This window comes from Canis lupus, chromosome 34, assembly GCF_003254725.2.
Source record: "Canis lupus dingo isolate Sandy chromosome 34, ASM325472v2, whole genome shotgun sequence".
Taxonomy (NCBI): Eukaryota; Metazoa; Chordata; class Mammalia; order Carnivora; family Canidae; genus Canis; species Canis lupus.
In genome coordinates, this window is record NC_064276.1 from 17,820,564 (window position 1) to 17,837,491 (window position 16,928).

General features: G+C 40.4%; 1 protein-coding gene and 1 long non-coding RNA gene across 3 annotated transcripts in view; one reads left to right on the top strand and one right to left on the bottom strand.

Annotated features, from left to right (window-relative positions):
• The window catches only part of VPS8 (VPS8 subunit of CORVET complex), a 268,885-nt gene that overhangs the window by 203,614 nt on the left and 48,343 nt on the right, over positions 1-16,928 (top strand). The window contains 3 exon segments of the mRNA XM_025451499.3: positions 2,762-2,842; positions 4,620-4,789; positions 7,004-7,169. Of these exon segments, the coding sequence (XP_025307284.3) occupies positions 2,762-2,842; positions 4,620-4,789; positions 7,004-7,169 (417 nt within the window).
• The window catches only part of LOC125754293 (uncharacterized), a 176,151-nt gene that overhangs the window by 145,074 nt on the left and 14,149 nt on the right, over positions 1-16,928 (bottom strand). The gene's annotated exons all lie outside the window — the stretch shown is intronic.

Consider the following 16,928-nt stretch of genomic DNA (forward strand, 5'->3'; position numbering starts at 1 on the left):
AGCTGTGAAACAGAAAATTTCTTCTGAAGTGACGGTTTAATCCAAACTTGTAAACATGTTAATTAGTACATAAATACATAGTTTTTCTCTTCCTTTACTTTCTTAAGCATAACCTCAGCATCAGTGACCACAAATCTATGGCAATCTTATGCTGTGCTAGACCAACTACATGTAGTAAAAACTGCACCCACCCTCGTCCTCCAAGAGCCATCATCAGATCCTAAGAGAGAAAAAGTAAGGAAATACTCAGACTCTATAGTATAAGAGCAGGAAGACAAGATTTCTTCTCATATTTCTGAACCTCTCTCCTTACGTTTTTTCCTGCTTTTAAGTCTTGTTTTCACATCTGAACTCACAATTACTTTTAATGCACCAAAATTTTAAAAAATATTTTATTTGAGAGAGAGAGAGAGGGGATATGTACAAGCCGGGGAATGGGGACGGAGTGAGCCAGAAGGAGAGGGAGGAGGAGACTCCCCGCTGGACAGGAGCTGGATGCTGGGGCTTGATCCCAGGGTCCTGGGATCACAACCTGAGCCTAAAGCAGACGTTTAACCAAATGAGCCACCCAAGCACCCCTAATGCACCATGATTTTAAATAGCAATCATTCCCTAAAAGTAACCAGAAAATGTTATCCATATTTTCCAGCAAACATTAGCTTATTAGTTTATTAGTGTATGTTATTTATGTTTAGTTATTTAGTTTATTAGTTTATACTTGAGAGACCAGTATAACATGTTAATTGAAAACATGATTTCTGGTGTGCCTGGGTAGCAGTTGATTGGGTGTCCACCTCTTGAATTTGGCTTGGATCATGGTCTTGAGGTTGTGGGATCGAAGCCCATGTTGGGGGAGAGTGCACAGGTTTCTCTTCCTCTGCTCCTTCCCACTGAATATACTCTTTCCCCCTAAAATGATTAAATCTTGGGGCACCTGGGTGGCTCAGTGGTTGAGCCTCTGCCTTTGGCTCAGTGTGTGATCCCAGGCTCCTGGGATCGAGTCCCGCATCTTACTCCCCACAGGGAGCCTGCTTCTCCCCCTGCCTATGTCTCTGCCTCTCTGTGTGTGTCTCTCATGAATAAATAAATCTTTTTTTTTTAAATCTTTAAAAAAAAAACAACAAAACATACATTCTGAAGTATTTAGATTCAAGTCCCAATTTATCTGCTTACTAGTTCTGTGATCTTAGAGAATTTTACTTAGCTTTGCTGAGCTTGAATTTCTTCATTTATAAATGTTCTGGAAGGAATGTAATGATATGGCACATATAAGTAGCAGCTATTTTCATCATCACTGTAGAGTTGGGCTCCCCTTTTTGGCATGGGAGAGTCGTTTATGTCAGACTAACCTCATATTAAAGTAATAGACTTGACATACTCAGTTATTAGTAATGTTTTAATTATAATTCTTAGCGTAGCCAAAGGTATAGTAAAATGAGCACACAAATGTGCTGATGGAGATAAAACTTGCATAATACGACTTTGTGGTAGAGCAATTTGGCAGTATATATCAATACCCATAAAAATCACCTTTGAATCTGTAATTCCCTTTCTAGAAATCTCCTCTTAAGAAAGAATTAGAGAGTGGGATGCCTGGGTGGCTCAGCGGTTGAGCATCTATCTGCCTTCGGCTCAGGTCATGATCCCAGGGTCCAGGATTGAGTCCTGCATCAGGCTCTTTGCAGGGAGCCTACTTTGTCCCTCTGCCTATGTCTCTGCCTCTCTCTGTGTGTCTCTCATGAATAAATAAATAAAGTCTTAAAAAAATGAATGAATGAATCAGAGATTCTGACCAAAATTTACAGCATTTGATGATCATGAGTGGATTTGGGAAGGGAGAAGCAAACTTAAATGTCTAACAAGAGAATGGTTGGATGATGTGGAATTTTCATATGATTCATACTCTATGGCTGTTAGGAAATACTTGATATAGGAGACTGCTCACAATATAGTTATAAAAGCATGTAAAATACTCAAATTCTGTACACTAAGAAATATATCTTTCTCTCTTGCACTTTCTCTCCTTTCCCAGAAATAAGACTGGAAAAATGTGCACCAAAATATTGATAGTGTTTATTTCTGTGTGGCTGGATTTCAGTGTTTTGTGTCTTTAGTTTATCACTTGTTTTTGTACACCTCAGGGTTTTCCAAATTATACATAATAAACAAGTTACTTGGCATACCTCAAAGGAAGAGCAGTGGAGGGGAGATTAGGTGTCTAGGTATCTGTTGTTTGTCAGTAGTGACTTTATTGAAAAAGTTTGAAAAACTAAAAGCTGCTCCTTGAATCCAGAAACGAATCTCCTAAACAGAAGTCTTGTCTCCTAAAGCGATTTTGATGATAGGGCCCAAAAGGTGGCCAGATATGGGGAACAGAAAGGATTGTTGGACAGGTTCTAATATTCAAGTGAACATTGGTTTTAATGTAGCAGATAAGGCACGGAGAGGAACAGATGATGTTTAATATGGAGGAGAGGAAGATTCTTGCAGAAACAAAACCAGGGTGAACTTTATTTAGATTTGCAAAAAAGATTAAGGGGCTTGTATCACTTAAGTTTTAATTATTTATCTTTTCAAAATATTTATGATGGCCAGAGGGAAACCGATACACATTTCCATTGAAAGGTTCATAGAAAAATAAATACTTTGTGACTGTAGAAAAGTATTTGAATATTCAGGTTTTTCAGATAACTTCTATATTAAAGTAATTTTAAAATACCAAAAACAGAATTACAAATATTTGCAATTTTTTTCTAATTAGGATCCAGTTTATGGAAAAGGAAAACTTGGAGAAATCCAGGGACTTATTCTGGGAATGTTGGATACCTTTAATTATGAACAAGTAAGCTACTTTCTGTTTCTAAAGCTGTCCTAACGTCCTTTTTCTTTGCACCTGTACTTTAAAAATTCTTATCTATTTAATGGAAGTTTGGTAGATTGAAGTATATGCTTTTTAACAGTTTTTAAATCTCTTGACCTTAATATGTGTGTATACACACACACACAGATATTCCAATGTGGAAATGCATCAAATTTGGACTTACTTTATTCATTTGATTCATTGGCAATGTAACAAATTCTTTCTTTCCAAATGAAAAGTGTGAGAAACTTTCTGGAAAGATAACTTAATACAAAGATGCAACCCATGAAAAGAGTCAGCATGAGTGTAGAAGATTACAAAAAAAATAAATAAATAAATAATAAATGTTTTCTTTTAAACATTCTGAAGCAGATAATTGCTACTAACCAAAAATGGTCATCATTTTCCTTTAACTCAGAACTGCCTATAGCATTAATTCTCAATAGGAGCCAGCATGGTATACAGAATTTTTTTTTTTTTAAATGATAGAGAGGCAGAGGCACAGGCAGAGGGATAAGCAGGCTCCATGCCAGGAGCCCAATGCGGGACTTGATCCTGGGACTCCAGGATTGTGCCCTGGGCCAAGGCAGGCTGCCAAACCGTTGAGCCACCCAGGGATCCCCCAGATTTTTATTCTTAGTATACTTCAAAGTGACCTATGAAGCCACCTAGGAAAAGCAATGTTTAGGCATGTTAGATATAGTATCTGCTTTCTTTTTTTTTTTAATAATCTAAAAGAAGAAAAAAAAAATGGGGGTGACAGAGCTTTTCTTAGGGTGTTTAAGAACTGTAGTTTTGCCAAGTATATCCAGTGAAACAGACACCCCTGCAGGCATGGATTCCGTGTTGGTAGACGGGAAGCTGAGTGCAAGGCAGAAAGCTTTTGCCAACTTTTTGAAGAGTAGGAAAAGATGGGGCTGATTGGAAAGAATTATAATGGTAAGACCATTAGACCTAAAAATTCTGCATTACAGATAAAATTAAAGGACTAGCAAGGAGGATGAGCAATATGTCTTCCCCTTTGGGACTGACAGCAAAGAGCCCAACTGCACATCTAAATGATATATGTGAATGTTGAGAATTAGATAGAGTATGAAAACAATATTTATAAGCACACAGAGCCTTAAGACAACTTAATGTGATAGCTGTGAAAATGTCTTTATGCTGACATACTGACAGATGTCACAGTCTTAAGTAGATTCAAATGACTTGTAAATGCTGATCAGGAAAATGTGATCTCTCTGCCCAAGGGAGATGAAAACTGAGTAATGGCCATTAGCTTTTTCAGTGAAAGGTTATTTGAAATATTGCCATGGATGCAGTTTCTATTTAAAAAAAATCCAGGATTTTTTTTTTTTTTTTGGTTGGTTGTTATTGCTCTTTGAGTCAGAGGGAACTTATTATAGAAATGTAATAAATAAATAGGTTTGGGTTTATCTAGTCATTTGAAAGCCATCAGTACTGAATTAAGCTACAGAATAGCAGAGTACACATTTCTCAGTAGAAACTAATGACAGCCTTTTAATAAGTATTTTGAGAATCTTAATGTATGCAGTTGTCATTACTTGCACATCAAAATTAACTGCTTAAGTTTGGGAGTATTTGCTGTTTGTTTTATCAATGTTATGCCTTCATAGTATGTTCTAACTTCAGTTGTTTGTGACTGAAAACTAAACTACTATTCCTCATTGACCCCCTCTGTCTCTTTCACTTAATGAACCACTTTTGGGTGTGTGTTTGTTGTTTTGGTCTTTCATAGACCCTGCTGGAAACAACTACTAGCCTTCTAAACCAAGATCTCCATTGGTCATTGTGTAACCTGAGAGCTTCAGTCACCAGAGGACTGAATCCCAAGCAGGATTACTGCTCTATATGTTTGCAGCAATACAAGAGACGCCAAGAAATGGCTGATGAAATCATTGTCTTTAGGTAAGCAAGGAGAAAGAATTGTTACACATGTGGTGTGTGATGTGTATTACCAGGCAGGGATACACGTGGATGCACAGCCCTAGGCAATCATTCTAGCAGTGAACAAAACAAGGCAAAGTTCTTGTCATAGACCTTACATTCTGTGTAGGTGTTGGAAGAATGTATGGGTAGGGGCAATAAAAGATGGACTCTGGAGCCAAACTTTTTGAGTTCAAATTCTGATTCTGCCACTTACCACCCATGAGATTTTGGACATGTTATTTAATATCTTTACATCGTAGTTCCTCATCTGTAAATTGGGGTAATAATGATACCTTTTCCTTAAGGTTTTGTGAACATTAAATAAGATAAATTACATAAGACACTTAAAATTATGCTGACATATAGTAGACACTTTATAAGTGTTATAGCTTCTGTTATTATAGACACAGGAAGATTGGCACACCTGATGGTTGGAAGAGGAAGAAGTTATCACACAAAGAGCCCACTCACTCAGCACATACTAATTGAGCTCATACTGTATGCTAGGCACTGTTCAAAGGGATAGGGTACAGCATGAGCAGAACGAAGGATCTGTTCTCATGGAGTTTACATTCTAGTGGCAGGGGCAGACAAGTAAGATGCCTGATAGTGACTACAGTAGAAAAAAATAAAACATGTTAAGTGAGAATAGTGTTTGGTGTGGGAAGATATGTTATATAAAGTGATCAGGGAAAGCATTACTTATAAGGTGACTTAAGAGACAATTTAAAAATTAATAAAAATGTAATTACTGTAAAATAAAATATGTTGTAAAGGAATATTAGGAGCTAATTTCCAAAGAGTAATTTGGGAATGTCTCACTAGTTTAGTGACATTTGAATAAAGACCTATGGGAAATGGTCATGCAGTATCAGGGAGAGAGTGTCTCAGGGAGAGGATGAGCAAGTGCAGTAACCATGAGGTTGGAGCATAGTTGGTGAACGTGAAGAGTAGTGAGTAAGTAGGCTTGTGTTGGCAGAGTAAAGGAAAGGGAAGATGATAAGAGAGGGCTTCAGAGAACAAAGAGGCCAAATCATATAGGAACTGGGTCATTATAAAGAGTTAAACTTTTACTCTGAGATGAGAAGCTATTGGATGGTTTTGAGGATAGGTTTGACATTATCTGACCTATGTCTTAAGGATCACTTTGCTATGTTGAGAATGCACTACAGAAGGTCAAGGGTGAATGCAGGGAGACCAGTTAGGTTATTGCAGCAATCCAAGTAAGAAATGGCCCAAAGTGGTGGTAATGAAGTAAGAAGTGGTAGGATTCTGGGTATATTTTGAAGGTAGAGCTGATAAGATTTATTTAGAAATTGGATGTGAGGTGTGAAAGAAAGAATAGTCAAAGATCATGCCAAAGATTTTGACCTGAAAAACTGGAAGAATAGCTTTCTATTGGGATGTGGAAGGTTGGATGAGAGCCATGCAGTGGGGGTAGAGCAGGATAGAAATCAAGAATTTGGTTTGACACGTGTTAAAGTTAAGATGCCTGTAAGACATCCTGTCCACACATGGATGGTATTTTAAAGCTATGGAAACAAAAGTAATCACCAAAGGAGCAAGAGGAGCTATAGAAGAGAAAGAGTAGGGAAAGACTATAGAAAAGAATTGACTTCTGAGGTGGTCTTACGTTTCAGGTTGGAGAAATGAGGAGGAATCAGTAAAGATGACAGAACTATATTCAACACTCACTTCTGAGAGGTTCATTTAGTAATCAACAGGGAATTTCTTTCTACAGATAGTAGAAGGATTTACTGTAGCACTGACATTTTCATAAATACTTAATTGAGTCACAACTGTTGCCTTAGATTTGATGAGGCAGGCCACTCATGTTGTTATTGAGCTGCTTAAATCATTATGATTTTCCCCAATTGCCTTTTTATACTATCTAAAAATATTTCATAGTTTGAGAAATGAACAGAAGTTCAAGTCATCTCCCAGGTGATTTGTAGTCAGAGTACTGTGATTCTTTTCCTACTCCCAGCTGAAGTGTACAAATATGTGAGTCTGGATTTTAAAAAAGAGAAGACAGCAACAAATAAGTTTCCTTTCTTACTTCTTAAATACACGGCAGTCAGTGCATTCCAGCATATTGGAAGTTTTTATCACTTACAAATACACTCTAACATAACATATGTTTGTAGATTTTATGATAAGGAAAAGTGCAAATTGGTTGCCTTCATTTTGCAGCTGTGGCCATTTGTATCACTCATTCTGTCTGCAAAACAAAGAGTGCACCATAGAAACTGAGGGGCAAACAAGATGGACATGCTACAAATGCAGCTCAAGTAACAAAGGAGGGAAACTAAGTGAAAATTCATCTGAAATTAAAAAGGGAAAGACAACCTCATCACAGGTAAGACTTGTTTTCACATCAGGATGTTGTTAAGTCTTTTCTTACCAATATCTTTTGGGCCTGGCCTCATTTTTCTTGTAGGCCTCAACAAATTTACCTCACTGGTATCCAGAGCATGACCTCTTCTCTTCAGCCCTATTCAGTATTTATTTATTTATTTATTTATTTTTTTTTTTACAGAAATCATTATTTTATTTAGAGGTGTTTCTATTTTCTGTGCCATTCATGATCAAATAGCACTAATCCAACAGAAATACTCAAGCATGTTTTGTTTTTAGGGATTCACAGTTTTACAAGTCCAGTGTAAATTATAATCAACCATCTCTTGATTGTTTTTTTTTAATTTATTTTTTATTGGTGTTCAATTTACTAACATACAGAATAACCCCCAGTGCCCGTCACCCATTCACTCCCACCCCCCGCCCTCCTCCCCTTCTACCACCCCTAGTTCGTTTCCCAGAGTTAGCAGTCTTTACGTTCTGTCTCCCTTTCGGATATTTCCCACACATTTCTTCTCCCTTCCCTTATATTCCCTTTCACTATTATTTATATTCCCCAAATGAATGAGAACATATAATGTTTGTCCTTCTCCGACTGACTTACTTCACTCAGCATAATACCCTCCAGTTCCATCCACGTTGAAGCAAATGGTGGGTATTTGTCATTTCTAATAGCTGAGTAATATTCCATTGTATACATAAACCACATCTTCTTTATCCATTCATCTTTCGTTGGACACCGAGGCTCCTTCCACAGTTTGGCTATCGTGGCCATTGCTGCTATAAACATCGGGGTGCAGGTGTCCCGGCGTTTCACTGCATCTGTATCTTTGCGGTAAATCCCCAACAGTGCAATTGCTGGGTCGTAGGGCAGGTCTATTTTTAACTCTTTGAGGAACCTCCACACAGTTTTCCAGAGTGGCTGCACCAGTTCACATTCCCACCAACAGTGTAAGAGGGTTCCCTTTTCTCCGCATCCCTCCAACATTTGTTGTTTCCTGCCTTGTTATTTGCCCCATTCTCACCGGTGTGAGGTGGTATCTCATTGTGGTTTTGATTTGTATTTCCCTGATGGCAAGTGATGCAGAGCATTTTCTCATATGCATGTTGGCCATGTCTATGTCTTCCTCTGTGAGATTTCTCTTCATGTCTTTTGCCCATTTCATGATTGGATTGTTTGTTTCTTTGGTGTTGAGTTTAATAAGTTCTTTATAGATCTTGGAAACTAGCCCTTTATCTGATATGTCATTTGCAAATATCTTCTCGCATTCTGTAGGTTGTCTTTGAGTTTTGTTGACTGTATCCTTTGCTGTGCAAAAGCTTCTTATCTTGATGAAGTCCCAATAGTTCATTTTTGCTTTTGTTTCTTTTGCCTTCGTGGATGTATCTTGCAAGAAGTTACTGTGGCCGAGTTCAAAAAGGGTGTTGCCTGTGTTCTCCTCTAGGATTTTGATGGAATCTTGTCTCACATTTAGATCTTTCATCCATTTTGAGTTTATCTTTGTGTATGGTGCAAGAGAGTGGTCTAGTTTCATTCTTCTGCATGTGGATTTCCAATTTTCCCAGCACCATTTATTGAAGAGACTGTCTTTCTTCCAATGGATAGTCTTTCCTCCTTTATCGAATATTAGTTGACCATAAAGTTCAGGGTCCACTTCTGGATTCTCTATTCTGTTCCACTGATCTATGTGTCTGTTTTTGTGCCAGTACCACACTGTCTTGATGACCACAGCTTTGTAGTACAACCTGAAATCTGGCATTGTGATGCCCCCAGATATGGTTTTCTTTTTTAAAATTCCCCTGGCTATTCGGGGTCTTTTCTGATTCCACACAAATCTTAAAATAATTTGTTCTAACTCTCTGAAGAAAGTCCATGGTATTTGATAGGGATTGCATTAAACGTGTATATTGCCCTGGGTAACATTGACATTTTCACAATATTAATTCTGCCAATCCATGAGCATGGAATATTTTTCCATCTCTTTGTGTCTTCCTCAGTTTCTTTCAGAAGTGTTCTATAGTTTTGAGGGTATAGATCCTTTACATCTTTGGTGAGGTTTATTCCTAGGTATCTTATGCTTTTGGGTGCAATTGTAAATGGGATTGACTCCTTAATTTCTCTTTCTTCAGTCTCATTGTTAGTGTATAGAAATGCCACTGATTTCTGGGCATTGATTTTGTATCCTGCCACGCTACCGAATTGCTGTATGAGTTCTAGCAATCTTGGGGTGGAGACTTTTGGGTTTTCTATGTAGAGTATCATGTCATCGGCGAAGAGGGAGAGTTTGACTTCTTCTTTGCCAATTTGAATGCCTTTAATGTCTTTTTGTTGTCTGATTGCTGAGGCTAGGACTTCCAGTACTATGTTGAACAGCAGTGGTGAGAGTGGACATCCTTGTCTTGTTCCTGATCTTAGGGGAAAGGCTCCCAGTGCTTCCCCCATTGAGAATGATATTTGCTGTGGGCTTTTCATAGATGGCTTTTAAGATGCTGAGGAATGTTCCCTCTATCCCTACACTCTGAAGAGTTTTGATCAGGAATGGATGCTGTATTTTGTCAAATGCTTTCTCTGCATCTAATGAGAGGATCATATATGGTTCTTGGTTTTTCTCTTGCTGATATGATGAATCACATTGATTGTTTTATGGGTGTTGAACCAGCCTTGTGTCCCAGGGATAAATCCTACTTGGTCATGGTGAATAATTTTCTTAATGTACTGTTGGATCCTATTGGCCAGTATCTTGTTGAGAATTTTTGCATCCATGTTCATCAGGGATATTGGTCTGTAATTCTCCTTTTTGGTGGGGTCTTTGTCTGGTTTTGGAATTAAGGTGATGCTGGCCTCATAGAACGAATTTGGAAGTACTCCATCTCTTTCTATCTTTCCAAACAGCTTTAGGAGAATAGGTATGGTTTCTTCTTTAAACGTTTGATAAAATTCCCCTGGGAAGCCATCTGGCCCTGGACTCTTGTGTCTTGGGAGGTTTTTGATGACTGCTTCAATTTCCTCCCTGGTTATTGGCCTGTTCAGGTTTTCTATTTCTTCCTGTTCCAGTTTTGGTAGTTTGTGGCTTTCCAGGAATGCGTCCATTTCTTCTAGATTGCCTAATTTATTGGCGTATAGCTGTTCATAAAATGTTTTTAAAATCGTTTGTATTTCCTTGGTGTTGGTAGTGATCTCTCCTTTCTCATTCATGATTTTATTAATTTGAGTCTTCTCTCTCTTCTTTTTAATAAGGCTGGCTAATGGTTTATCTATCTTGTTAATTCTTTCAAAGAACCAAATCCTGGTTTTGTTGATCTGTTCCACAGTTCTTCTGGTCTCGATTTCGTTGAGTTCTGCTCGAATCTTTATTAACTCCCTTCTTCTCTTGGGTGTAGGATCCTATTTGCTGTTTTTTCTCTAGCTCCTTTATGTGTAAGGTTAGCTTTTGTATTTGAGTTCTTTCCAGTTTTTGAATGGATGCTTGTATTGCGATGTATTTCCCCCTTAGGACTGCTTTTGCTGCATCCCAAAGATTTTGAACGGTTGTATCTTCATTCTCATTAGTTTCCATGAATCTTTTTAATTCTTCCTTAATTTCCTGGTTGACCCTTTCATCTTTTAGCAGGATGGTCCTTAACCTCCACGTGTTTGAGGTCCTTCCAAATTTCTTGTTGTGATTTAGTTCTAATTTCAAGGCATTATGGTCTGAGAATATGCAGGGGACAATCCCAATCTTTTGGTATCGGTTCAGACCCGATTTGTGACCCAATATGTGGTCTATTCTGGAGAAAGTTCCATGTGCGCTTGAGAAGAATGTGTATTCAGTTGAGTTTGGATGTAAAGTTCTGTAGATATCTGTGAAATCCATCTGGTCCAGTGTATCATTTAAAGCTCTCGTTTCTTTGGAGATGTTGTGCTTAGAAGACCTATCGAGTATAGAAAGAGCTAGATTGAAGTCACCAAGTATAAGTGTATTATTATCTAAGTATTTCTTCACTTTGGTTAATAACTTATATATTTGGCAGCTCCCACATTCGGGGCATATATATTGAGGATTGTTAAGTCCTCTTGTTGAATAGATCCTTTAAGTATGATATAGTGTCCCTCTTCATCTCTCACTACAGCCTTTGGGGTAAATTTTAGTTTATCTGATATAAGGATGGCTACCCCTGCTTTCTTTTGAGGACCATTCGAATGGTAAATGGTTCTCCAACCTTTTATTTTCAGGCTGTAGGTGTCCTTCTGTCTAAAATGAGTCTCTTGGGATCCCTGGGTGGCGCAGCGGTTTGGCGCCTGCCTTTGGCCCAGGGCGCGATCCTGGAGACCCGGGATCGAATCCCACATCGGGCTCCCGGTGCATGGAGCCTGCTTCTCCCTCTGCCTGTGTCTCTGCCTCTCTCTCTCTCTCTGTGACTATCATGAATAAATAAATAAAAAATCTTTAAAAAAAAAAAAAATAAAATAAAATGAGTCTCTTGTAGACAGCAAATAGATGGGTCCTGCTTTTTTATCCAGTCTGAAACCCTGCGCCTTTTGATGGGGTCATTAAGCCCGTTCACATTCAGAGTTACTATTGACAGATACGAGTTTAGTGTCATCATGATATCTATTCAGTCCTTGTTTTTGTGGAATGTTCCACTGAACTTCTTCTTAAAGGGGAATTTTAAGAGTCCCCCTTAAAATTTCTTGCAGAGCTGGTTTGGAGGTCACATATTCTTTTAGTTGCTGCCTGTCTTGGAAGCTCTTTATCTCTCCTTCCATTTTGAATGAGAGCCTTGCTGGATAAAGTATTCTTGGTTGCATGTTCTTCTCATGGAGGACCCTGAATATATCCTGCCAGCCCTTTCTGGCCTGCCAGGTCTCTGTGGAGAGGTCTGCTGTGACTCTAATACTCCTCCCCATAAAAGTCAGGGATTTCTTGTCTCTTGCTGCTTTAAGGATCTTCTCTTTATCTTTGGAATTTGCAAGCTTCACTATTAAATGTCAAGGTGTTGAACGGTTTTTATTGATTTTAGGGGGGGATCTCTCTATTTCCTGGATCTGAATGCCTGTTTCCCTTCCCAGATTAGGAAAGTTTTCAGCTAGAATTTGTTCAAATACATATTCTGGCCCTCTGGCCCTTTCGGCGCCCTCGGGAACACCAATTAAACGTAGGTTTTTCTTCCTCAGGCTGTCGTTTATTTCCCTTAATCTATCTCATGGTCTTTTAATTGTTTGTCTCTTTTTTCCTCAGTTTCCCTCTTTGCTATCAACTTGTCTTCTATGTCACTCACTCGTTCTTCCACCTCGTTAACCCTCGTCGTTAGGACTTCTAGTTTGGATTGCATCTCATTCAATTGATTTTTAATTTCTGCCTGATTAGCTCTAAATTCTGCAGTCATGAAGTCTCTTGAGTCCTTTATGCTTTTTTCTAGAGCCACCAGTAGCTGTATAATAGTGCTTCTGAATTGGCTTTCTGACATTGAATTGTAATCCAGATTTTGTAACTCTGTGGGAGAGAGGACTGTTTCTGATTCTTTCTTTTGAGGTGAGGTTTTCCTTCTAGTCATTTTGCTCAGTGCAGAGTGGCCAAAAGCAAGTTGTATTGGGAAAAGGAGAAAAAGAGAGGAGAGAAAGAAGGAAAGAAAAGAGAAAGAGAAAAAAGAAGAAAAAAAAACGAAAAAGAAAAAAAAAGAGAAAGAAAAAGAAAGGAGAAAAAAGGGGTGGGGGAAGGAAACAAATCAAAAAGCAAAGTAAAACAAAACAGAACAAAAAAAAAAAAAAAAAAAGAACCACGGGGGAGTATCTTCTGATTCTGTGTACTTTAAGCCCCTTGGCTTCTCCTGGAAGTTGTCCGTCTAGCTGGTGTTCTGGGGGAGGGGCCTGCTGTGCTGATTTTCAGGTGTTAGCACTTGGGGGAGCTGCTCTGCCCCTGCCTGGTGCAGGGCTCAGTGGGGGTTGTTTACCCCCGTGAGGCCGCAGGAGGAACAACCCCAGTGGCGGGGCCAGCTCTGGAAATCTGGATTCAGCCCCCGCAGGAACTCCGGAGCTCTCGGTCTGCAGGGCCTGGAGGCTCCGGGGCGGGGCCGCTGATCTGCTCAGCTCGGGGCAGGAGCGTCCTCGCTGTCCTGGGCCCTCCCGGCCTCTGCCTGTCCCGGGGGGAGGCGGGATCCTGGGCTGTGTCCCGGCGCCCTGTGCTCCGGGGCCTGCGCTGTTGGATTCGCGCTCCCGGGCCGCGCAACCCCCTCCGCGGAGCCGCCCCCGAGCCCCACCCCCCCCAGCTGCTCCTGGAACCGCGCAGCCCCCTCCGCACGGAGCCTCTTCCTCTGCCCGAGCCCCTCCGAGCTGCTCCCAGGCCGCGCAGCCCCCTCCGCGGAGCCGCCGCCCGAGCCCCCCCCCCCCCCCCAGCTGCTCCGGGTCCGCCGCCCGCGCTGCAGCCCTTAGGGAGCTCGGCGCACTCTCCTGGGCGCGCAGTTCCTCTGTTACTGTCCCAGGGAGCCCGAGGGCATCCTCGCCCTCCTGGGTCCTGCTCCACCTCCCTGCGAGCCCCTTTCCCCCGGGAAGGTCGGTGCAGCTCCTGCGTCCTCCGGGACGGGGCTCTCCTGTCCTGGGGACACTCGCCCCGGCCTCAGCCCGGCTCCTCGCGGGGCCCCTCCCCCTTGGACGGCCTTTGTTTCTTTACTTCTTTTTCCCCGTCTTCCTACCTTGATAGAAGCGCTGAACTCTTCTCACTGTTGCATTCCAGGTGTTCTCTCTTTAATTCTCAGGCCGAATTCATAGATTTTCAGGATAATTTGAAGGTTTTCTAGGTAATTTGGTGGAGACAGGTGATTTGGGGACCCTACTCTTCCGCCATCTTGCCCCTCCCCCCCCATTCAGTATTTAAAGAGCTTCTCCTCTTTGCCCCACATTTTAAAACAGGGATTTAAGAGCAAGAGTAGACATTTTCTGCCCTTAAAAAGCTTAAGATCTAGTTGAACAGGGCGAATGTACACCGATGAGTCCACTGAAGACCCTTTAACAGAGTAAGAGGACAGCAAGTACAAATGCTGTAGTACTAACAGTACCTGTGTGCTAAAGCGTGCAGAGCTGTCACTCTTAAATGGGGCCAGTGGACAAAGTAAATAGACATGTGCTCTGTACATGGTTTTCTCAGCTGGGTGACTTTCTTTAAAGAAACTTTAAAGAACTTCATGTTCTTTTGTTCATTTGAAATTTTTTCATTGCCTTTGGAGTCTGACTAATGGAGTAGATACATTGTTTATTTTATTTTACTAAGATTTTTATTTATTTGACAGAGCAAGAGAGCAAAAGCAGGGGGGAGTAGCAGAGGGAGAGGGAGAAGCAGGCTCCCCACTGAGCAGGGTGCCCAGTGCAGGGCTTGATCCTAGGACCTTGGGATTATGACCTGAGCTGAAGACAGACACTTAACTGAGGCACCCAGCCGTCACAACTTTTGTTCATTTTACAGCCTTTCTTTTCTTCTTCTTAATCAAGCAGTAATGCAGTTGAACTCTACTGCCTAATAACTTGTGGGAGAACGGAATGTGGCAACACGATGGGCCCAGTGAAGAGGAGGAACAGTTGCTAGCTGCTATGACTTGATCATTATTCTGTTCTCAATTTATTTCTTCTTCAGAGTGAGAAGAAGTGTCACATTTGCTGTTTCTTAATCCTTCCTGGGCCCCCTCCCTGTAGTTGGCTTTAATATCACTTAGTGAAAAGTTGAACCTGTCGATTTTCTCATGGTTTCATCAGCTTTCAGCGCTGTTTTAGAAGTAAACCCAGAAAAGAACTTTGGCTTAGCTTCTTCCAGTTCAGAATTTGTATATTCTGGTGGTAGGCATTCATTTACATTCATCCAGTATGTATGGAACAATGTGTCAGGTACTGTGCTAAGTACCAGGGATACAGTGGTAGACAAGACATTTTATCTTGTAGGATATATGATCAGTGAAGTTATGAACAAATTTTGAGTATATTCTCAAGTTCTTTCTGACGCCAAATATGTGGAATCTTTTCCAACACCAAGTCTGACACTAATTCTGTCAATACCCTGGACACCATCTAGGTGTCCAGTAATTCACTTCTGACACTAACCACCAGGAATTAGCGTCAGATTCCACAGGCCTAAGGATTCATTCACACAAGATTGCCCTTACTTCAAATACCAGTTGCAAATGGAATGCTGCAGTTACCCACCCTTCTGACTTGGCAGATTCCGAGGTTCCCGTGATCAGCCCCCTAATAGTTCGATAATTCACTAGAGTAACTCCTAGAACTTAGGATAATGCTTTACATTTACTTAGGATCCAAGTCAGGAGCAGCCAAATGGAAAAAATACACAGGGCAAGGTATGGAGGGGAGAAGGGTGCTTCCATGTCCTTTCCCACCACCTCAATGTGTTCACCAACTCAAAACGTTGAACCTGGCCATTTCAGAGTTTCTGCAGATGTCTCATTATATAGATGCAGTTGATTAAATCATTGGCCATTGGTAATTAGACTCCATCTCTAGCCCTCTCCCCTCCCCAAAAATTGAGGGGGTAGGTCAGACAGGGATGGTAGAGCTGAATGTTCACAACCTGAAGCTACCTAGGGGTCCATGGACACTAGTCATCTCTTTAGCATACAGAAGGCACTCTAACCACTCCAGAGATTCTAAGAGTTTAAGGAGCTATGTACCAGAAACCAGGGACAAAGACCAAATATATATATTTTTTATTATGCCACAAGTATTTGCAGATGAACTATGCTGTATAAGAGCAGATAATGAGTAGACTTAATCAATGTGGGGAATCTTGGAAGGCTTCCTGGAAGTGTCATGTTAGCTGCCCCTTAAGGGAAAAGGGAAGTAAGCTAGACAAATTTAAGTGCAATGGTAGGTGGAAGGAGAGATACCCTAGGCCCAGGGAACAATATAGATAGAAAAAACATAGCATCTCTGCTGTGAAACTAGATGTTGAGCATAATTAGGTCAAGAATATGAGAGAGTGAGCGGTATGAGGTGAGGCTGCTGTGGTAAAAAAGGAATCATATTAATTACTTTCATGTTCGTGCTACAGAAACAGGATACTGTGGGGTTTTAAGGAAGGAAGATTATCTGATCAGAATAGCATTTTTTTTCCAGAGAAGTATTCTTAGAACACTCTATCTGCAGTGTAGAAAATGAATTGAAAGGGAAGTAAGAACAAATGTAAGGAGACCCAAGAATATTGAAATAATTTAGAGGAAATAAGTGGTAACTTGTACTAGAATGATAGAAGTTGGGATGGAGAAAATACTACATATTTGAGATGTGTTTCAGATGTACACAAACATCAAAATAGTTAATATGGTCCCTGCAACCTCATCAGGTGCATCTCAGACCACTCTTTTTTTCATGCTCTCATCCAGTCACATGCAACTTCTAGTTCCATGCTCTTTTCTGCTTCATAGCAGAGATGTTATATTTCAAAGAATTATCAGAGCTTGGTCCTAAATTTGTTGGATGGGGCTGTAAGAGGGAGGAGTAAAAAATAGTACCTAGATTTCTTACTTGAACAACTGATGGATGATGGTACCATTAACTGAGATAGGAAGCAATAAACAAAGAACAGACTTGAGAATAAGAATTGTTGAATTACGAGACTTTGGCAGGACTTTGTAGGTAAAGATGTTCAGTGTGGTTTCCAGATTGAAAATTTTATTAACTAATCATCAAAAATGCTTCCTTATTTGTATTTAGGGAAGGAAAGACAGGTCTTGTGATATCCAGCATGTTTCCAAGCTGAATCCAAATGCAGATGGAAGAACC